This window comes from Malaclemys terrapin, chromosome 8, assembly GCF_027887155.1.
Source record: "Malaclemys terrapin pileata isolate rMalTer1 chromosome 8, rMalTer1.hap1, whole genome shotgun sequence".
Lineage (NCBI taxonomy): Eukaryota > Metazoa > Chordata > Testudines > Emydidae > Malaclemys > Malaclemys terrapin.
In genome coordinates this window covers 47095692-47119580 of record NC_071512.1, presented here as the reverse complement: position 1 = coordinate 47119580, position 23889 = coordinate 47095692, and the positions used below count along the sequence as shown (strand labels likewise).

General features: G+C 45.6%; 1 protein-coding gene and 1 long non-coding RNA gene across 2 annotated transcripts in view; one reads left to right on the top strand and one right to left on the bottom strand.

Annotated features, from left to right (window-relative positions):
• LOC128841572 (uncharacterized) overlaps positions 1 to 2838 on the bottom strand; it is a 60185-nt gene extending 57347 nt beyond the window's left edge. Inside the window, exon 1 of the long non-coding RNA XR_008445876.1 lies at positions 2779 to 2838. This is a non-coding gene — a long non-coding RNA (uncharacterized LOC128841572). The remainder of the gene's footprint in view (positions 1 to 2778) is intronic.
• LOC128841568 (dimethylaniline monooxygenase [N-oxide-forming] 2-like) lies at positions 1051 to 23291 on the top strand. The gene is made up of 9 exons (XM_054036706.1): positions 1051 to 1137; positions 4030 to 4274; positions 8446 to 8634; positions 11099 to 11261; positions 12976 to 13118; positions 13898 to 14097; positions 15973 to 16328; positions 17609 to 17681; positions 19340 to 23291. Exons 2-9 carry the CDS (start codon positions 4143 to 4145, stop codon positions 19686 to 19688), a joined length of 1605 nt encoding a protein of 534 aa, XP_053892681.1. The 5' UTR covers positions 1051 to 1137; positions 4030 to 4142; the 3' UTR covers positions 19689 to 23291.
• Positions 23292 to 23889: the final 598 nt, after the last annotated feature.

The window sequence follows — 23889 nt, the reverse complement described above, 5'->3', positions numbered from 1 at the left end:
TAGCACTCAGGAGCTTCCTGGATTCTAGCCTTACATACAAGCCACAGCAGATCGCTGCCTCAAAAGCTAGGAGGGTTTGTGTATGCTGGTATGTAAGGAATGTGGGGGAGTATATGTTATGCAATATAAGTACAACTTAGGTGATCCAGGCTGTAATACAGTGTGTTGGGTGCAGGGATGGTTATGAATACTGCTACACACTAGGGAAATTTGAATATGGATCCAAACATTGTAACTCGAGCTCAAGTCCAATGGAGCTGAAGTTTGGTTGTTGGGAGCAGAGGGGAGGGTTAACTATATATTTCTTTCACTGCTTAGAGTTGCTTAATTGTCACTACCAGACACCTACAATGAACCTGTCAATTAAAGTCCAAACCACCCGTGCCAGCTGAGCTCACACTCTCATTTCAGTATTGCCAACCCCAAAGTCCAAAAATGAGAGACAATCTTTTTGTACTTTGTATTCGCCTTTTGTTTTTTCAAGCCGTGAGGGCACATTTGGGTCACATTTTCCAGCTTCTCTGCAACCCTGAGAGCAAGAAACTTGCTTTTAAACAAACAGAAAAATGAGATTTCTCATGTAATTACTTGATTCCAGGAGCTGGAGCTTTAAGTCAAGCATCAACTAGTGGGAGACTCACAAGAGTTGGCAACACACGATCCTTGGTGGACTCCCAGTCCAATGTTCTCTTTTTTATTCATGTATTGAATTTAATTAAAAATGTATTAAAATTAATAAAAACTTAGCCATGAGGGTCCCAGAGCTGAGAGGAGTCATGGGAGTACCTTGCCAATGGGCTCTAAGGATTTGTGTACGCAGGGAAAAATTATTCCCGTCAATTTCCCAGTGTAGACAAACTATGCTCCCATTTCCCCTATCTCCAGGCTTCTGGTTTGCTTTTGATTCAGGGTTCACAAGACAGATCCTCCAGAGCCCAAACTCCCAGCGACTGTTTCGGTCCTCTCTACCAGGAGCCCACAGGGCACGTGTCTGAGCAGTGAGATAAACACTGTGAAAGGGAAAAGTTAACTCCTCCCAAGTATAAAGCCCCTTGCTCTGTTAGGGTGTGTTAATCTTCCTACCCAGCAGCCTGTAAAGAGACAGCTTGCCTGCTCCATAGAGGAAGGGAAAAACAGGTAAGAAATGGAAAGACAAAATAGGAGGAAGAGAAATGGGGGGGAGGGGATTCAGACAGCATGGCTTAGCTATAAACTACAATTACCTTCTGAGCTGCTGCCTCTGGGTCTCTAACCCAAGGCGGAGAGGGACTCTAGTTACAGCAGGGTGATGCATCTGAAGAAGTGAGGTTTTTACCCACGAAAGCTTATGCCCAAATAAATCGGTTAGTCTTTAAGGTGCCACCAGACTCCTTGTTGTTTTTGTAGTTACAGCAGGTAGACCTATGAAAGTTGTGTTTTGGGGCACATAATGGGGTTGCATTTGGGGATAAAGGGGCAAGCCAATGGGATGAGAGCAGTCAGGTGGGATCATGAATAGGGGATTGGGGGGGAATACACACATAGTATAGCTCAAACAGTGTTTGTATGTTGTTTTTTTGCAGTCTTTCTCCAAATCCATTTATTTTTACCGCCCCATGTCTTTCCTGGTTTCACAGCAAAGGGTGTAGTTTGGGGGAGGAAGGGCAGGAGGGGTGCTGCCCCCCAAACAACAAGCCTTGGGCAGGTGTGGAATTTCCCCCCCCACACCTGGCCCTGTTGGCCTGGCTGGAGCTGGCCCCCAAAATATAGAAATCAAATGACACCTCTGGTTTCACTCCTCCGTCTCTTCATTTTTTCATTCCCTTCATGCCCCTTTCTTTCCTTGTATGCTGGATCTTACACTCGTTTCAGTATCTTTTCCCTGGATCACAGTTTACTGTAGAATCCTGCGTTTTTTCCCTTGCATTGATCTCTTTCCTGCTCTCCTTTCTTTTCAAACAGCTATTCTGATTGGTCCTCACACTTCACTTTGTTATTTTCCCTCCCACATCATGTCTTCTCTCCTCTTTCACCCTCAGTTTGTTCCCTGTTTCCCTCCCTTTCCTGAAGTCTCCTTGACCTCCTGCGCACCTTCCCTACCGCTCCTTCAGTCTTCCTCCCAATTCCTCCTTAAATCCAGCCTTCACCTCACCTCTCACTCATCCCTGCATCCTGCTCTCAATTCCTTTCCTTCTCCCTACCTTTCTCCCCAAACTCCCTGTGACAGGTTGGATTACAGAAACCCCCTTGGCAGCTGCCACCTGACGTACCAAGACTACCTCTGCTTCTGTTTTCCCTGCCAGCTCAGGACTCCAGCACCCTGTCTTGCTGAGCCAGACACTCCCATCTGCTCCAACACAGACCCAGGGTCTGAATCACTTGTCCCAAAGCTGCAAGTTTACCTGAAAACAGCTCACAAAAGTGTGCTTGTCTTTAGCACTCAGATGCCCAACTCCCAATGGGGTCTAAACCCAGATAAATCCGTTTTACCCTGCATAAAGCTTATGCAGGGCAAACTCCTAAATTGTTCGCCCTCTATAACACTGATAGAGAGATATGCACAGCTGTTTGCTCCCCCAGGTATTAATACATACTCTGAGTTAATTAATAAGGAAAAAAGTGATTTTATTAAATAATAATAGAAAATAAATAGAATAGAATAATTTAAAATTAAATTAAATAGAAAATAGGATTTAAGTGGTTCCAAGTAGTAACAGACAGAACAAAGTAAGTCACCAAACAAAATAAAATAAAATGCGCAAATCTATGTCTAATCAAACTGAATACAGATAATCTCACCCTCAGAGATGCTTCAGTAAGCTTTTTCTCAGACTGGACACCTTCCAGGCCTGGGCACAATTCTTGTTACAGCTCAGGTGATAGCTAGCGGATTCTTCATGATGGCTCCTCCCCATCTTTGTTCTGTTCCAACCCTTTATATATCTTTTGCATAAGGCGTGAACCCTTTGTCCCTCTGGGTTTCCACCCCCCCTCACTGGAAAAGCACCAGGTTAAAGATGGATTCCAGTTCAGGTGACATGATCACATGTCACTGCAAGCCTTCATTGCCCACTTGCCAGCACACACATATACAGGAAGACTAACAGGTAAACACAGCCATCTGCAGACAATGGTCCTGGTTAATGGGAGTCATCAAGATTCCAAACCATCATTAATCGCCCACACTTTGCATAATTACAATAGGCCCTCAGAGTTATATTTCATATTTCTAGTTTCAGATACAAGAGTGGTACATTTATACAAATAGGATGATCACACTCAGTAGATTATAAGCTTTGTAATGATACCTTGCCAGAGACCTTTTGCATGAAGCATATTCCAGTTACATTATATTCACTTCTTATTATGTTTTTATAAAACCATATAGACTGCACAACGTCACACTCCCTCACTCATGAACAGGGCTAGGAAGCTGGAGACCTGGGCCCCACTCTCAGTGCTGCCACAGAGCTCTGAGCTTGGGCCACTCATTTGGCCCACCTCATTTGGGCCACTCATTTGGCCTCAGTTTCTCCATTTCTAGCCTTACACTATTCTTGTGGGGGTTCAGTTACTCATGTTTGTGATGCACCCTGAGGGTGGAGAGCGCTCTGGGAGTGCACAGTATAGTTATTATAGATCCCCTGTGCCTATCCTGCAGCTCCCATACATTATCTCCTGTCCCCAAATGTCTCCGATCTCGCAAATCATCCATTCTCTTCATCCTGTCCCCCTAACCATGCCCTAACCTCATACCCCTTCACGGCCACCTCCCCAGCATAGTCAGAGCCTCCTTCTCTTATGCCCCTCTCCTTCCACTGAGCTTGTGCTCTGGAGTCCCCGACATTTAACGTACTCCCTCCACAAAGCTTAGTTCATTCTCAGCATCTTCCCCACCCCACCAGATGGCTCCCTTTATCCCATTTGGGTAATCAGAAAGGACTATAAGGGGCAACTGGGCACTGGCACTGCTGGGAAGCTCACAGCAGCACTGGCAATACTCAGAACTCACCTGAACATTCAAGACTCCATTCCATCCTCCTCCCACAGAGGACCCACTGACTTGAATTCCTAAACCATTTTGCTGAAGCCACGAGGACCCCATTCCCTGGTGATTCCTTGCACTGACCAGACTGCGTGATCCTCCCAAACACCAGCACACCATGGCCAAGAGAGTTGCTGTGATCGGCTCTGGCGTGAGCGGACTGACCTCCATCAAGTGCTGCCTGGATGAGGGACTGCAGCCCACCTGCTTCGAGAGAAGCAACGACATCGGGGGGCTCTGGAGATTCAAAGTAAGTGGGGGGTTCATTGCCTGTGGAGTTGGCACGTTGGCTGTTTTTGTAAACTGGACCTTCCTCTGTTCTGCCCTTCCTAAGGGGGCTAAGATCCCCTCTGCTGTCAGGCACAGAGGGAAGCAAAGAAGGGAAACAGTGGGTGGAAAAATCCTGAAGGGGGGGGAGGAGTAGCCCAGTAGCACATTCCTTCTGGTGTCTGGGAGCTCACAGAAGCTGTTCCATGCCAGTGGCACTGGGACATGTTGTTTGATCAGTGGAACTAGAGAAAGAGGGTCACACTTCAGGAGGAACCTAGTTCGGTGTGAATTCAGGAATGCAAGCCAGGTCCAGGCTGCTTGCACACACATCCTGGAGCCTCAGTTCATACCCCTGGCCTCTCAGCATGCCTAATACAGATCTCTTTCCTACAACTCTGCCTGCTTATCGCTAATGGTACAGGGCAGGGCTGCACAGCTGTGATGGGGGGTGGTCATGGTTACAGACACATTATAGGTTGGGTTGCCAGTTTTGGTTGGACATATTCCTGGAGGTGTCCTCACATGACATAATCTTGAATTAAAGATTAATCTTTAATTCCTGGAGACTCCGGGACAATCCTGGATGGTTGGCAACCATAGTTACGTGACACGTGATCTATGACATACCACTGGGAAAATCTCTGAGACTTCAAGGCTCTTTAACTCCTTCTCTGTGCTGCCCCCTGCCCAGCCCTGTTCTCCTTTGTGACAGGAGCAACTGATCGCAGCCTGGCTCTTGAACTTGCCCCTGGAGCCTGGAAAATGACTAGCAGAGGGATTTTGTGACAAGCATGTCTCCTCTTTTTTGCTGTTTTTTTATGCTTATGGCAGGCTTGAAAGTCTGGGGGCAATGGGCTGTTATTTGTAAAGGTGATTTTGTTTTGTTTGATTTTACTGTATAAATATTAGGTAGGACAAGTATGCTCTCCCCTGGTTTTGCAGGAGGACTCACAGGGGGTGGAGGAAGTTTAATTATGTTCATTTGCTGGAGATGTACATTGTGAGCTCTAATGGAAAGAGGTTTTCAATGTTTAATGAAGACATTCTTCCTTCCAAGTGTCCAGTAAACACTGGAGATAAATAGGTGTTAGCCAAAACAAACAAAGCGAAGATTTAAACACTCTAAGTGAACTTTTAGTCCATTTTCCTCTCAGTTGCCCAGTTTTTCCTCTCTTGCCTATTTGTGTTGTAATGTTAGTAGGTCTCCAGTTGCCAGGAGTCTTTCAAACTAGACAAGAGTGTAAAAAAACCCACTGGAGCAAAACTCCCGCCCCCTCCCTCCCCCATCAAACCCTTTTCGGTCTCGTTCATTTTTCATAAAACAACAAATGAAGGACCCAAGCTCAATATTTCTTTCTTTTTGGTCACCTTAGCTCTTGCATTTTCCCACATTTTGTGTGTTCACATATGTTAAATGTAACAGTACATGAATGCACATTTTACATTTAATCAAACAATTCTAAAAGTAAATGTACTGGCTCATGCTGTATTTCCCTGAGATCAAGATGACATTGTGTTATATTCAGACCTGGGGTAAGCCGGTGTATCTCCATTGCATTTCACCTGCGTTCAACAACTAAATGTGGCCTGTCCGAAAATTTGTCTGAGAGTTCATTTATTTCCCTCTGTCCTTTAAACGTAACTGAATGGAGAACGAATTACTGAAGACTGTTTTTATGTTCACTTTCAGAGCTGGCCGAATAACTGTTTATCTCCCCACCGTGAGTTAATTATGCTAATGTGGCTTGTTTACCCCCTAGTGAAACCTTTGTGGGGGGGGGAAGGTTGAGAGAACAGTATGTAGTCAAGGCAAAGACAAATAAAAGTATGTGCCATTTTTCTGTGTCTTTGTGATGTCTAAAGAAAACCTAAAAGTTTGGGGGAGATGGTAAGTTTTCTTGTTTGGCTTGTGTTTTACTTTACATTGTGCTTTTGCCTAGCAACAGTGTTACATACATCTCCCAGTGGGTATGGTGACCAGTGTGAAACAGGCTTTCAGTAGAGATATTACATGACACGCTATGGCAGTGGTCCCTAAACTGTGGGGTGCACCCCCCCTAAGGCGGTGGAGGAACATTTAGGGGGCATAGCGGGGCACAGGCCAGCTGCCACAGGGCGGGTTGGGAGGGAGCATTACCCAGACCCTGCCGCAGTTCAGCACCCAGCAGCCACCCCAGCTCCCGGCCCTGACCAGGCCCAGTCATGGCTCCGCTCCCAGTCCCTCCGCCACCCTCAGCCCCTGACTGACTGCAGCCCAGCCATGGCTCCACTCCTGGCCACTGCCCCAACCCAGCCCCCAGTTGGCCCTCAGCCCCCCCCAACCATGGCCCCTGGCTCCCCGCCATGGCTCCAGTCCCAGCCTTGGCCCCCCCTTCCCTCTGTTTGTGCACCCCCTCAGGAGCCATGGCCCCGTTCCTGGCCCCAGCTCCCAACTGTGGCTCTGGAGTGGAGGGCAGCACACAGCGTGACAAGTTTGGGGATCCCTATAATCCTTTTGCACCCCTGAGCCCTCTGCCAGTTGACACAAAGAGGAACCTTGGTTGCAGTCTCCCCTCTTTTCAACCCAAGAAAGATTTATTTTCTTTGCCATGTCAAGTAAGTAGAGTGATCCAGCTGCAATGTATCTGGTGGAGTTGCCAATCCTCCAGGATTGTCCTGGAGTCTCTAGAAATTAAACATTATTTTTTAATTAAAGATTAATTTGTTATATGATAAAACCTCCAGGAATATGTCCAACCAAAACTGGCAACCCTACGGCTTCTGGAATTCAATAACCTGTTAATTCTCAACTGGGTCTCAGTGACTGTGTATAAACAAATGGGATCTGTTTTGGGCAATGTTTAAATAATCACCTGCCAAGAAAAAATTGCCCCAGCACTGGTGGTGGCTAGAAGCCACACTGCAAGCACTGTAATGCACAGCAATTCCTCTAACACCCCAGCAAGAAGAGACAAAATCATGCCAAATGTGTGTTTGTAAGTATAGAGTTTAATTTTATACTTCATAGAAAGGATCAAATGCAGCCTTGATGGACATTTTATAGAGGTTCTCACCATCTTCATTACCAAAATACCTGAGAACCTTCCAGTCATGCATTAAGTGACATGACTAAGTTCTGTCACGTATGGTTCATTCTTTCTCTCACTCTCTCCCAAAGGAGAAAATTGTGCACACTGTGGAGTGTTTTGATGGAATTTTTTAAATATAAATCATATGTACACTGTGCTGTGTTTGACAGGAGGTCTCTACCATGTAATGCTAGGGATGAAATTTTGCCCTAGAAGAATAACCTCATTAGACATGCCATTCCCCCAGTTAAAAATGTAGCTGAATTATGGTGCCAGTGTAAATAGTCTATGGACACTAGGGCAAACATGCAATTCTGTGCTGATGAGCTGAAGCAAGTAATATTTTTCCTGTATGTCTGCCAAAGGATGAAGAAGCCCTTAGGACACAAATGAGTCTTGCAGAAGTCTTGCAACATGGGAGTGGACTGTAAATGATCTTAGATGGCCATGAAATAATGACCTGTTCAAACTTCAGTAACACCATGAACCAAGTGTGCAAAGACCACTTACAAGTCATAAGAGTTGCTACAACAGCAGCCATTCATGTGTACTGTTGTTTATTATTTGTATCACAGCAGCATCTAGATGCCCCAACAAGGTTCCATTGTGTTAGTACTGTACATACACCAAGTGAGACATCCTCAAAGAACTTAAAAATCTCAATAGACAAAGCACAGGAGAAAGGCAATGGCATCGTCCCCATTTTACAGATGGGAAACAGAGGCCCAGAGAGATCCTCAAAGGTATTTAGGCTCCTAACTTCCATTGGATCTGGACCTAAGTGACTTCCACAAGGTGTCATAGTGTGTCTGCAATTCACGTCTCCTGAGTTCCAGCACAGACTCTTAACTACAAGACCATCCTCACAAAGGAGAACATTTGCTACAAAGAAAAACTTGTGGCAAGAGAGATCACTTTGGCTCTGCATTGGGAAGCTTAGACAGAAGTGAGAGCCCACACACTGCATCGGGCTATCACAAACCTTCAGAGTCATTGAGCATCACACAGCAACATGGAAAACTGCAGATTTGCACTATCTAGTAACATTTTAAAATACACATTTGCTTGTCTGATGTTTTCTAGGAAAAGGTAGAGGAAGGCAGAGCCAGTATCTACCAATCTGTATTCACCAATTCCTCCAAGGAGATGTCGTGCTTCAGTGACTTTCCGATGCCAGAACACTTTCCAAACTTCCTGCACAACACCAGATTCCTGGAATATTTGAAACTGTACGCAAAGCGCTTTGATCTTCTGAAATACATCAGGTTCAAGGTATGTCCTATTAAAATAGGGTCCTGCTACTTATTTATTTCCTATACACAAAAGCCAGCTACTTACAGGCTGTATAACTTGTCTTTTAGGTTAAGGAAAACAGCAAAATAAGAAAGAACAAAAGTAAAGTCTGCATGAGAGCGAGCACAACTTCAGAATGGCTTGTTACATAACGTAACCTACCGATTCTGCATGTGTGTAGAACTGCAGCTGTATGCATTGTTGTTGTAGCCATGTTGGTCCCAGGATATATGCAAAATAAAGTGGGGGAGGTAATATTTCTAGTGGACCAGTTTTGACTGGTGAGAGAGACATGCTTTCGAGCTTACATTGAAGAAGAGCTCTGCATAAGCTCAAAAGCTTGTGTGTCTCACCAACAGAAATTGGTCCAGTAAACGATATTATCTCCAGCACCTTATGTCTCTAGAACTATAGCTGATCTGGCTACTGGGGAACAGATTGCTTTCTGATAATACTCTGCTGGGTGGAGGACCTGGGGAAGGTTGGCAGAAGCCAATATTATGGAAGAGAGATGAGACTGTCACAGGGTGACTGAAAAGGGACAATGTGGCGACAGGGGAAAGGGCAGCAGGGGCATGGATTAGATGCTAAGCGGATTCAGATTCAACAGGGTAGATGATCGGCCAAAATTCTGACCAGGCGCTCGATAGTGAGAGGGGACACTGGAAGGATTCTGGCCTTTTTCTCATGGATTCAGTCCCAACCCCTGTTTCTACCCCACAAAAAGCACAGGATGTCAGGACAAGGAACAGTGTGAAGAGATCAGGCTAGTGGATAGGATAAAGAGACCAAAGCATCATTTTCCTTTGGGTTTCTAAAATTGCTTTAAACCAGGTGAATCCAACTCATTCTATTACAAGGGCAAAAATTGCACAATTAATTAGGTCTGTGATGCTCCCCAGAGGTACCCAGGGCTGTGAGGCACCTTGCTACTGTCTGCCCTTTGCATGAGCAAGCCCCATACCAGCTGGGCATCAGCTCCTTGACTCCATGGGCAACACAAGCAATGCCCTCTAGGTCTGTGCTCTCCTCCCCGCAGGTTAGCGATAGGTGTACTCCAACTTCTGAGCATCTCTCTGGAGTGTCCAGCCCCTAGTCCACTGCATGCTCACAGAATTCACTGCTGTGCTGCTACGAAAGAAGCAGTGTACCCCAGTTTACCAATCCCACCTCAGATCACTGCTCCCCCTCACACCCAGCACTTAGACAGGTTCATAGGGAAATCAAGTGTAAGTTTAATTTAATGCAGTTGAGCTCCCCCAAAGTTTTTGCAGTGTTTTCCAGCCAGGTGGGCTGTAACCCTCCTTTCATAAGACAACACGCTGCTAGTTCATCTCCTCAATGAAAGAGCCAGGGTGCAATACACTTCCAATCCATTGTCTTTACTTGTAAACAGGATGTCCACCACACATTGAGTGTGTGTGGGGGGGGGAGGGTTAGGGTTTTTGGTTCAGATACATAACTTCTTAAATATCATCCATCCATACATCTCATAATTAGGTCTGTTAAGTGATAAAACAACCCCAAGAAAGATTTATTTTCTTTGCCATGTCAAGTAAGCAGTCTGAACTTTGTTTTGGTGTTTGCACATGCAGTTGGCCATTTTGCATGCACAGGTGTAGTAATTGTGTGTGCAAACAAGATGCACAGTTGCAACCTAAGCTATCTGAAAACTTTCCCCTTTCAGCTCTTGTCTACAGTAGGCTTTTAGCCAGAATTTTTCACTGTTGCTACCAGCAGTTCAACTCTACTAGTGTTAGCAACATTTTTACCACTCTGTCACCCAGACCTGCTCTGAGCGATGCTAGGCAACAGGTAATAAAAGCTGGTAGCAACAGTGGGAGACATAGTGTGATGAAATATTGGTGTCAGGTAACATTTTTATCATTCTGTCATCCAGATCTGCTCTGAGTAGTGCTAGGCAACAGGTAATAAAAGACGGCAGCAACAAGAACCTGATCAGTCTAGCATTGCCATCATTGCTACCACCAGTGGAGTGGGAGCAATGGGGGGAAACTTTTGGCATGAAACCCTAGTGTAGACACAGCCAAATGTCACCATAAGGCATAAGAGTTAATTCCCAGTTAAGGTGAACTGGATCAATTCACTTGTCTCTGAGTTGTTTCAGGCTACGGCAGTACTATGTTCCATTCACAGCTGGAAGGTTATGTTTGCAGCCGTAAGGGCTACAATCTTCCTTGTTAGTTAAATGAAAGCTTGCATTCTGGAAAGTCTGGATCTGTCAAGCAGGCTGGATTAAATGTACCCATTTCTGGCCTGTAAATTACACGGTTGACATTCCTGCTTAAAGTCAAACCTGAATGTGGAGCCCAGTTCACTCCTAGTTTCTGAGCTCTTCTGAGTATGTGAGTCACAATAGATCACCTCTAACACATGGTGCTGGGGCCAAAGCACTGATATATTTTCTCGGGTTTACTTTCAGACCACAGTCATCAGTGTAAGAAAATGCCAGGATTTCTCTACCACCGGCCAGTGGATTGTTGTCACCGAGAGTGATGGAAAGCAAGAATCCACCATGTTTGATGCCGTTATGGTGTGCATGGGTCACCATATAGAATCCTTTATCCCAGTGCAGTCGTTTCCTGGTAAGAGCTGTGTTTGCAAAGCCCTCCTACAGGGTGTATTTGGGGTCCAGGTTAACAAGGTACAAAACCAGGAACAGCTAGGGACAATTGTTTATATTCCTGTATTGGAGTGAGAGCCTATGGCTCGCTGCATGACCAGTTTAATGGTTCCTCCGGATCTGATTATTCCTTCTTGTCTTTCTTGAGGCTTTAGTCCCTTGGAAGCACTACGGTTATTGGATTATCCAAATCATTACTTCAGCAAGCAGATGGGCCTGGATCCCACATCCTCTGAAGCCAATGGATATCTTTCCATTCACTTCAATGTGTGCTAGATAGGGCCCAGCTGTTTGCTTTCCTGATACAACAAGACTAATTTAAAGCAAGAGCATTGCGAAATTCTATACATTCAACAAATACCTGGCCATGAACAATGCAGGGTTCAACTCAAGAAGCTGTTATCTGTTTGATTCCGTTGTCTCTCCTATATTGCTGTGTATTTTATATATATAATAGCACCTCCACTGCCATATTTTACATACCGATTCTTCTTTTCTCTGCTAGCTTTCTTCTTCCTTCTCTTCTTTTTGCCCTGAAAAATCTCAGTCACAATGTTTAAATTCTCACCCTCTCCAATATTTTCAGCTCTTCCAGTAAAAGTAATGTTTGGGGTCAGTTGGTTTTGGACAAATTTTCGTTCAGTTTCTACTTTAGCGGAATGGTTTTTCCTGGTAGTGAAGCAAAATTGTTGGCACGATCAAAGTTTGGCACAAACATACATCAGGCACAAACACAAAGTTTGGCACAAACACGCAGCTAGGCCTTTGAGTGGATTAGTCGAACATACCAGGCACATTCAAATATTTGCTCTGTTTTTAACACTTGACACAGGCCAGCTGGCATCCCCACCCAATTAACTCTGAGAGTGAGAAATGCTTGCAGACAAAGGGCTCAAACCTCTATAGCAATGAGTGCATACTCAGTGCAGCTCAGGAGTGGGGGGCCACCTTTCCATTCCCCCAGTTCTGGACCAGATGAGGAACATAATAGCCCCTGGGGTAACTTAAAGCAGCTTCAGAGCTGCCATGTTATGCCACCTGCATCCAGTGCTCTGCCCTGCCCCAGCATATCCCTCCCACACCTCCAAAGAATGGTGTGCAGCGGGGGGGAGGGGGGGAGGAGGATCTCCTGCCCTTTCGATCAACATTCATCCTGTTCACTGCATGAGCAGTACACAGCAAGTGGAAGAGGGCCTGAGGGCTACACCCAATGCGTCCACGAATGAAAGGCACTGCTCTCCACTGAAACTTCTCATTTTTGTTTCTAGTAAAGCATACCTAGACGTCTTCTCAAGCCAAACACCCTACAGCTCAATGTCTCTAAACTCTGGGAGGAGGCAGGAGGGTTGAAATACAAACTTGGTTCTGAATTTTATATTCATAAGAGGCCAAACCAATTGACAACGCCACAAAACCTGCAGCCAAATGGCCCAGAATTTTAAGATGCCCCAAATCTGGCGCTAAGGGTGTCTACACTGTAATCGGGAGGTGTGATTGCAGTATGTGTACCCCAGCTAGATCAAAGCTAGACTGAGTAACACTAGCGGTGAAGCCATGGCGGCACAAGCGGGTTAGCCCCGCCCACCCAGGACCTAGGTTCAATCACATACCTGAGCGTTAGCAGTTTAAAACCCATCTCTGCACTGAGATTCCAATCCTTCCTTCTCTCCTCGTAGGTATTGAAAAATTCAAGGGCCAATATTTCCACAGCCGGGAGTACAAGAGCCCCGAAGGATTTCAGGGGAAGACGGTCGTGGTGATTGGAATGGGGAACTCTGCATCGGATATTGCCGTGGAGCTCTGTCAGAGAGCCAAACGGGTAGTGTGACTTAGCCTGCTACCCTTGTGATTTGGGGTGAGGGCAGTGGAAGGCATCCATATACTCTATCCATAACATATACTGATGTGGCATGTAAGTAAATTAAACGCCACATCAGTATACTGTGGCCCAGAGACTTGTTAAAAGCAGCAATCACCTAGAATACTCAGCATTCCAGGCATTAAAGCCCAAATCTCTGCTTCTCTGGAGCAGGAAAAAAAGCCTCTAACGATTGGTTGCTATTATTTTGACTGTTTATTCTACGTATTTCTGTAGGGCCTAGTGGCCCCACCTGCAAACAAAGTTCCAGTGTGCTAGGCCCAGTACATACACACAGCAAAAGGTCCTGCACTCAGACCAGTCTACAATTTAAAAAGACAAGACAGACAAAGGGTGGGAGAAAAGAAGTGGTGTTATCCCCATTGCACAGATGGGACACTGAGGCAAGGAGAAGTTAAGCAATTTCCCCAAGGTCACAAAGGGAGGCTGGAGCCAAACCCAGCTCTCCTGAGTTACACAAGATCACCCTTCCTTTGAGATTGGTACATCTAGAAACAGCCTCCACAGCAATGTAAAGTAATCTCAAGTGGGTGTTTTTTCCCAGCCCCCTGACTCTGTTCTGAGACATTGTTTCTCTATTGTTTTGACCTCGGTAGCCTCAAGCAGGAGATGATGTTCAATGTCTGGAGATAAACCTAGGCTGAGATTTGCCATGCAGACAATGCACATGCTGTGGAAGTCTGTCACTGCTTAAAGTGGAATTCTGTATTGCCCTGTAGGTGTTCATCAGCACCAGAGGAGGCTCATGGGTAATGAGCCGTGTCTACGACGACGGCTACCCTTGGGACACTGTATTTCACACCCGATTTAGCAATCTGATCAGAAGTGTCCTGCCTTGGCCCCTTTTGAAACGGGTGTATGAACAGAAGATGAACCAATGGTTTAACCATGAAAACTATGGCTTGGTACCTCAGAACAGGTACGCACTTTTAACGTGCAGCTGATCTATGGGTAGGTGGAGAGGGAAAGGAATCTGAATCATGTAATTATTATGAGGCCATACTCTGTCCTCACTCATGCTTCACTCACTCCTTACTCAGGCTAAACTCTTACTGAATATAGGACTGGCCAGACTAGATCAGACCTGAGGTCCCTCTACCCCAGTCTGTCTCTGACACTGGCCAGGACCATATGCTTCAGGGGAAGGTGCAAGAAATTCTGTAGTGGGCAATTATGGACAATCATGGGAAAGTTTCTTCCTAACCGCCATCACTTAGTGGTCAGATTATGCCTTGAAGCATGAGGGTTTATACTTTTGGATGTTTTCATTATCCACACACATGTGTAATTCTTTTTTAATCCTGCAGTAGACCAAACTAACCCTCCAATCTTAACCCCCCAAAACACTGGGATTGTTTGAAATCTGGATTCACATGTGAAGGGTTGGGCCTATCTCTGCTTAAAATGCCAGGAAAGGGTCCAAGATCAAAACATGTACCTTCTCCAGGAAAATAAATGTCCAGGGAGGAGGGAGAGGAGTTGGAGGAGGGTGGTTCCTTGGCAAGTGCTCAGCTCTGTTCCAAAACTATGTGGAAAATGCTCTTGGGAACCCAATTCCTGCCAGGAAAGAGCAAATATTTATTTAGATTTTATAAAACAGTTGATTCAAGTCTTTAGACATTCAAAGGCTTAGATACACCTCTACCCCGATATAACGAGAATTTGGATATAATGCGGTAAAGCAGCGCTCTGCGGGGGCGGGGCTGTGCGCTCCGGTGGATCAGTGCGTCAGCATGTCTGGCTCCAACACGCTGCTCTGAGCGACATGTTAATGGTGCCGGGCCAGGGCCAAGGGGTTGGATAAGGGGCAGAGGGTCTCGGGGGGCGGTCAGGGGACACTGAGTGGGGGGGTTGGATGGTTCGGAGATTCTGGGGGTGGGGCGGTCAGGTGACGGGGAACGGGGGCATTGGATAGGGCGTGGGAGTCCTGAGGGTGATTAGGTACGGGAGGGGGGTCTCTGGAGGAGGCGGTGAGGGGACAAGGGGCAGGGGGTCTTAGATAGGAGGTGGGTCTTGGGAGGGGTGGTTAGGGGCATGGGTCTCTGGAGGGGATAGACAGGGGACAAGAAGTGGGGGGGTTGGATGGGTCAGGGGTTATGAGAGGTCAGTCAGGGGGCGGGAAGTAGGTAGGGGTTGGATAGGGGGCAAGGCCAGGCATGTTTGCTGACTATTAATAATGGAAATGCTCGAGGCCAAAGCAAGTTTGATGTAACGTGGTTTCACCTATAACGTGGTAAGATTTTTTTGGCTCCCGAGGACTGCGTTATATCAGGGTAGAAGTGTATGTGGAACTAATCTCCTTCTGGTGCAGGAGAAAATGGTCAAAAATGTCTCCCTTGGATCACCTCAGTTTTTGGGTAGCCAGTCTGAGCCACCTTAGGCCTCGCTTTCTGACCTGCAGCACCTGTTAACTTATTTCAGTCGGAGCTGTGGGTGCTCAACACCCCTGGAAATCAGGCTGAGGATGCATCAAATTTGTGGATGCTTGAAACTTTCGACCTTAACTTCCAAATATATCACCATTGCTGCTGTCAAAGTTCCTTTCCCACTCTGAACTCTGGGGTACAGATGTGGGGACCTGCATGAAAGACCCCCTAAACTTATATTCCATCAGCTTAGGTTAAAACTTCCCCAAGGCACAAATTCCTTACCTTGTCCTTGTACGGTATTGCTGCCACCACCAAGTGATTTAAACAAACATTCAGGGATGGGGCCACTTGCAGCCCTATCCCCCCCAAAAATGTTTGCATGGCCTCAAAAAACCAGACACCTCCACCATCTTGTTTCCTTCCAGAGCCCTGATGAAAGAGCCAGTGTTCAATGATGACCTTCCAAGCCGCATCCTCTGTGGCAGCGTGGTGGTGAAGCCCATTGTGAAGGAGTTCACCGAAACTGCTGCCATCTTTGAAGATGGGACTATGGAGGAGAACGTGGATGTTGTCATCTTTGCCACTGGCTACAGCTTCTCGTTCCCCTTCCTGGAGCAGTCAATCATCAAAGTGGAAAACAACGAGGTCGCGTTGTACAAACATGTCTTCCCCCCTACGCTGGAGAAGCCAACGCTGGCTGTCATTGGCCTCATACAGCCGCTTGGGCCCATCATGCCAAATGCAGAGCTGCAGGCTCGCTGGGCTACAAGAGTCTTTAAAGGTAAGTGGACGGACATGCTGTGATACATGCTTAATAATTGCCAACATGCCAAATGTGTGACCAGATTTAGCCTTAAGTGGGTACAACTGCCAATGAAATCAATACTAGTGCCCTTTGCATCGGGGTTCAATTTGGCTTATCATCCCTGCTGCAAGGTGCTTACATGTTTGATTTAGATAAGACTGATACATGGGAATACAGGACAGGGAGAGAATGGCAAAGGACGCCAATGCAGGTTCTAAATTCAAAAGTTTCACATTTGTTGACTCCCATTCATGGGACTGACTCCTTAACATCCCTCGTTAGCATGCTCAGTCTGCACAGACCACTTCTGATTTTTTTTTTTAACGGTGAGGGTAATTAACTGCTCTAATCTAGCTCAACCACAAGTTATAGGCTGGATACAGGAATAACAGGGTGAAACTCCCTGGCCTGTGTGATGCAGGAGGTCTAACAACATGATCACAATGGTCCCATCAGCTTTAACATGTATTAATCTCTAATGTAGCTTACTGCTGGAGATCTGAAAGCAGGGAACTGCAGTGTCATTATAATTCTGTCTCATTGAGCAGCTCTCTGTATACTTGCAAGAACTTCTCTGTAAAGCGTCATGAGCATTGATGGTGCTACAGAAACAAAAGCTGCTGGCAGTGTATTGTAATTTAGGTATTATCCTTTTAAACTAACATTGTAAAGGAAAGGTGGAATTAGAGGAGAAGAAAAAGCTTTTCTTCCCCTTCTGAGAGTTTAATAGTTTAAACCAAACTCCTCACTAAGGAGATCAACTAGAAAAATGCACTGTCTTGCCACATGATTGATTTCAGCCAGCCATAAGCTAGGATTTGCTACTTATATGTAACAATATGTCCCTGTCTAACAGAAGTGCTCTGTTGTAAGGTTTAATGAGGGTTTGTGAAAGCACTGAGGCCCAGATCTGCCAAGGTATTCCACTGAAGTCAGTGGAAGTTAGGAGCTTAAGTAACTTGGATGATGGGCCTCAGAGACCCAAGGCTGAATTGGAGCCAGATGCCACAAGGGCAGATTAAAAGAATTTGTCTTGTCACAGTCCCCATGGCAAAACTAGAGCAGCACGATGGAGAATTCAGTCCCCTTTGCTGCAGAGGCCTCGACAAAGCAACACTTTTAAGCATCTGTAGTGGAACCTGCAAACTACTTGATGTAACAGATCAGGGCAGGAAGCTTCCCAAATCCAGCTCTGAACTTCGAAGCTTGGGTCCCTCCGTAATTCTTGTTACTTATTAGCCACTTTAATTTGCTAGGGCTGACTGAGCTGCCCTCCGAGAACACCATGATGACGGACATTGTCAAGAGGAAAGAGAAGAGGATCAAGTGGTATGAAACACCACCTAATTAATATTACTATTCTCCACTGATCATGGGAGCAGTTTATACATATAGCGGAAATTGTATTCCTCCTTCCTCTCATGCTCCTGAGAAAATACAGTGCAAAGTCTTCTAGAAGCTTTGGCTGGCATTCATGTCTTCATGTGTTTAAAATATACTCCATCTGTTCAATGACTGGCAGATATTCCAAATGCCTTGAGTATTTGGGTTCCCCTCGTTTCTTTCCTGGCTGCCAGACCTGTGTGTGTATTCCCTCCAGACTGAATATTTTAACCATGCTTGCTTTACTTTAACCACAATTCCACTGCCCCCAGGAAAAGGATTAGGGAACCACGTCAACCGCATATATCAGTGTAGTCTCTTGAGTATTCCTAGTAGCCAGTGATGAACATAACCCCAAACTAGCCAAGGATGCCTTTTGCTATTTTGTGGCAATGAAATGCCATTCTCATGCTTGCACTGAAAGGAAACCAGGACACCTTTCAGACTACTTTCCAGAAGAACTCCGCTGCTACTGTCTTTAGATCCAGCCTCCCTGTGGTGTGTCTGCCATCTCCCTTTTCACTCCTGTGTAAGAGTGGCAGTGGGTTTTATCCTCCTTCAGATTGGTGGGTGTTGGATATTATATTCATCAGCCTTAAACCACATGCCCTTTTGGTCAATTACAAATCCTCATCAGAGAGTCTATACGAATTTCCCCAAGGGTCTTTCACATAGTTTATTTTGTTGATCAGAGAGAAACCTCATTGAGAAGGCAGCTAGAGTAGAAGATGGCCAAGCTCACTAGCTTCCTTATCCTGCAAAAATATGAAGCTTATACCACATGCTGGTCCTCTGGAAATGTTAATCTGTGCATCTAATAGTTGAGGTGCCAAGAGTTAAGGGCTCAGCAAGTTGCAAAAATTGGAGTTGAAAGTTTATCTGTAGTGTCCATTGCTATCATGTCCAAGCACTGAATGCATAGCAATAATTTTTCACATAAAGTTCTGCTCATTCCAGCCCGAAATATTTCACAGGGTGTCTTTTGAATTGAAAAGGTTTCCATTTTTCTAATGTTAACCTGAAATCACCGGTAGTCACCTGTGGGCTGTAATACTGTGGTCTAATTTTGGTTGTTGGGTGGTGGGTGCTGGGTGGTGTTAGTGCCCCTGAGATATACAGGAGGTCATACTAGCAGATTGGTGGTCCCGTCTGGCCTTATATTACATATTATAGAGTTTTGGGGAGTGTAAGAAGATGGTCTGAGTAGAACAGCTCTTTTCCATCTCTGACTACTATGAGGCTGTGATCCTTAGGGTTTGCTTGCAAAAATGTGTACACCACTCCAGCCAGAACAGCACCATTCTTAATGACCTGTTACATGTAGGTGGTTTATATGCACACAGTTCTGAAAATCTGTCCCTTTGGGCCCATAATGGGGACTCAACTGCAGTTGAAAGGGATTAAGATTGTCTAAGGTATGAGAAATGCACTAGGTAGGCTGATATTATTTGCAATGCAAAGCAATAGGTTAGCGTGGTATTTGCCAGTTCTCTACATGACATCCCTTTAGCACTGTATGAATCAGGAGCATCAGATTCAATGTACATGGATCACTGAACAGTTATGACAGTTGTGGGGCATCTCTTTCTTTGCTCTCTCCTAAGGTTTGGTACCAGCCGCAGCCAGACATTGCAAACCGATCACATTGAATATCTGGATGAGCTCGCCGAGGGCTCAGATGCAAGACCCAGAATCCTTCCGCTGCTTCTGAAGGATCCCAAACTGGCCCTGATGATTTACTTTGGCCCCTGCAGCCCCTTCCAGTTCCGCTTGACCGGCCCTGGGAAGTGGGATGGAGCCAGAAATGCCATCCTGACCCAAAAGGCACGGATCATCAAACCCACAAGAACACGAGTGGTGCACGACTCTTCAAACAACTACCTGGTTTCATATTTGCTTAAAATCTTTGGTCTCATTGCTCTCTTTGCTGCAATTTTTGTTAGTCTCCAGTAGTCCTGAGCTCTGTCCTATGTCAGGTCTCAGCAATGTGATGTGATGCTCTGCCCTCTATAGAAGTCTTTCCCTTAAAAAATAACAACCTCCTTGCCATATACCAGTCCATGGGTCTGATCCAGAGAGGTGCTGAGCATCTGCAGCTGCTGACTGGCACTAACTAACATTGTGGCTGCTCATCATCACTTTTTAAAATCGGCCCATTTGATTGGAGCTCTCTAGCAAAGCTATGGGTTTAGGTCAGACTAGATGGTTGGGTGGTCCCTTCTGGGCCTAAACTCTGCTCCCATTTCAATTAACATGAGGTTGTGTTACTAAATCCCTTAGGCAGCTTCACTTTGATCTGTTGATTTGGGCTCTGTTTAAATGCCGAGGGCTTGTCTATACACAAAAGTTGTACCCCTTTGACTGTACTGATATCATTTTACCAGTACAAGCCTCAGCGTTGACATGACTTTAATGAAATAAGGCACCTTTTATGCCACTATTGCTGCTTCCTATATATGGGAAGGGGAATAATCTATACTGTTATAACTGCCTCCACACTGGGGGTTGTACTGGTATAACTATTTTAGTAAACAGTTGCTCCCTTACCCAACATAGTTATACTGGTACAAAAGCTGGGAGTAGACTAGGCCTTAGTGTGAGAGACTGTTTCTGTTACTCCAAACCTCCCCATTTCATATTTGAAAGCAAGATCTGAAATGACAGTAGGGGCAGAAACACAGACCAGTTTTTGCAAGCCAGCAATTACAGACCAGGCCCTATCAATATCTGTACAGACCAGGGCTTATCAATATCTGTAAAGTGTGCTGTGTCCTTCTCCCTGCAATGCAAGAAAGTGAGGCCTACCTTCTAAAGTTTCGAACTGTACATTTAGTTTGGACCTAGAGTTGGACCTGAAGTGGAGCCTCAATCAACCCCAGCCAACTTCAATCAACCCAGTCAAGAAATCTCAGTCCACCCCAGTACTGAAAGAGGCTGGGTGGAGTTTTCAGAAGCACTCAGCTTTGGCCTAACTCTCTTCCCACCGAAGTCAAGGATAAAACTCCCTTCCTGCACAAGCTAACTTCTCAAAGGCCTCACAATCCAGGGCTGACGTCTTGGGAGTTCAGAGACACAACTGAAGCTCAACTTCCACTTCAACCCCCATTAGCTTTGTCTGTCATGAAACACCTCATTGACCAACATACCAGGCGGCCCTCATCACTGCAGCTCTCCAACACTTAGACAAACCATTCGTGGGACTTACAGGGTAGCAAACCTGCCAAATGCATGGTGGGTGGGATAACTCTTGTAATCTATTCTGGCCTTTCCATGATTCGTGCACAATGTTGCCAGTTACTTGGCCTGCTGGGTAACTTGCTTCTTGTTTCCTGAGAAAAGATACAACAACAGCTTGAGTCACTCATCAACTAGCCTGTTAATAAAAGGCCAGATTCTCAGTTGAGATAAACGGTATCTGGCCCAAAGCCATGGCAAAAGCTGTATTTTTGTTAGTGTTGCATTACTGATTCTATAGTCAAGACTGAGATGGGAGGTTTTTTTCAGTACAAATTTCTATCTTTGGTTTCTCATAATGAATTGTTTTCAGGCTCAGACTTGGCAAACTCCCAACTCAGTCTGAAAACATATTTTTGGCAAGCTTCAGAAATGTCAGTTTGATCTTTTTGTTTGTTTGTTTTTGTTAATTACAGGAACATAAAACACAAGTTCATGTGAGTTCAAGATGCATCTTGAGAGACTCTAGTAATTGAAAGCACTTGGTTTTAAATGTAAAGACAGGGCTGGTGCAACCATTTAGGCAAACTAGGCGGCCGCCTAGGGCGCCTAGTGGTTGGGGGCGCCTAAAAGCCCGCTCAGGCGGGGAGGTGGAGTGGAGGTGAGCTGGGGCGAGGGGGGAGCGCAGGGAGGGCCGCCCGCAGTAACGGGGGAGGGGGGCACACAGGGGAACCAGTCCCCGCCCAAGATCACCTCCACTCTGCCTCCTCCGCTGAGCACACAGCCCCCGTTCTAAGTCTCCTCCAATCGGCGCCGCAAGCCTGGGAGGGGAGGAGAATTAGAGTGGCGCTGCGTGCTCAGCGGAGGAGGCGGAGCCAAGGTGAACTGGAGTGGGCTCCCCAAGCGGGGTTAGCTGCCGCGGTGGGGGCTCCCCAGGCAGGGTTAGCTGCTGTGGAGGCGGGCTCCCCGGGCGGGGTTAGCTTCCGTGGAGGGGGGTCTCCCCGGGCGGGGTTAGCTTCCGTGGAGGGGGGATAGCTGCTGCGGGGGAGGGAGCTCCCAGGATGGGGGGGGCGCAAGGTGGAAGTTTTGCCTAGGGCGTGAAACTTCCTTGCACCGGCCCTGTGTAAAGAGATGTGTGGTTGGTGCTTATCAAGGGGCCCAATTGTTTTGATTGTCTTAAAGAAATACACAAATTTTTAAACTGACTGATGCCTACACCTGATGGTTGATGTATGTGCAGTTTTGTAATATTCATGGTACTGCCAATAACACTTTCACAGTGCTAACAAAATACTGATTTCCAAACAGCTGCTATTCATGATTATATGCTTAGAGCCACCTTCTAGACTATAACGCTCATTGGCTTTGACAGATTTTTATGCTATTTTTATGATATATGAAAGGAGGGAGACAGGTGTTGGAAAAGTTGTTAGATTAGGAGAGGGACGGAAAAGTTTTTGAGACCATCATAAGTGCAACACATTATAGGTATATAATTTCTATGGTGCTTGCATAACTTTTACATATCGTCTTCTGGGCCCTGGTGGAAAGGGACTGAAGCCTATGAAATGGGAAAGTATTTGATGGTGTATCTTTTTTCCTTAGTGTTTGAGGGAATTCAGTGTAAAAACTCTTAGTGCCACATATGAGATTTTAAAACCACCAAATTCAGGAAGTTAAGAACTACAGTTTCTACAGTAACTTTGCCCTTATCCACGCAGCAAATTACCATAGCTGCTGGAACTAGGGGTGCTGCTGCACGCTCTGGCTTGAATGGTTTCCATTATATCCAGGGTTTACAGTTTGGTTCAATGGGTCTCAGCTCCTCCTATAAATTGTTCCTGCCCCCCTGCAAGTTACACTACATTTAACTAAAAGTGTGAATTTAAACTGACTTAATAAAACTGGAGCTAGCTTCTGTATGGAACCTCTTTTAAGAGCGACTTAGTTCAGTTCAGTTTAAATGAATTAGGAAAAAGCTAACAGGCTGAAGCTAACCTAAACTAGGCACCCTTAAAGTTCACTAAGGGGATTGCAATAGTTTCACTAAACTGGTTTAATTAAGCCATTTCCAGTTTGTGGGTAGACCAGGCCTTTCACTCTGCCACTTGAAGCTATGCAGTAAAGTAGAAGGTTTCATTATAGGATCACATGATACTAACTAATTGCATTAATAATAAGCACAGACTTGGGAAGGGTGTGGAAGGGAAACACATACTGCCTTCTTATCAAGGTAGCTTTACTCTAGGAACAAAAACTTGCTTCTCTAACACACTGTTCCTGCTAATACCAATGCCCATCAGGTGGTATACCTGACCTGTTGCGAGCAGCCAGGTCTCTATTGATGTACTACATAACAAGCAATAAAATGAATTCCTGTGACCACCTAGCATGTTGTTCTTTATTATAAGGGTTGCATGAAATATTTGCTATTAAATTTGGGGGGGGGGGGGAAATATTATAACCTTCCTTTCAGCATCTCTCTGTCTCTCTACCTGTCTATCACCATAGTGCCTTCCATGTAAAATTGATAAGAGTAAGGAAGTCCCTGGTGGATTTCATGGAGTCCCTTGGGTAAAAAAATCTGCGTAGGGCAGGGGTTTATGGTGTGGGTTAGGTTTTATTAATTTAATTTACCTTTTTTTTTTTTTTGGTTCGTTGATGTTTTGAAATAGAAGGATGTGTCAAGTCTCCCTGAATAAATACTGTGCAGAGTGTCATTAACATAAGCTCTTTTCCTATGGTTTTCCTGACACAGTTTCCCTTTCCAGCTTTTACACACTCTGTTCTGAACAGGCCACTTCTCCGCCTCCAGTGATCTCTCTGCCTCTTCCTCCTTCTTTGGAACATTCCCTTCTTACCCTCGCTTGTTGTTAGCCTCAGGTTTGGATTCTTCTTGTCTGCAGGATTGCCAGCCCCACATGCTCAAAAACTGTGAATCTGATGCTCAAAATCATGAGATGGGCTTTAAAATCATGAG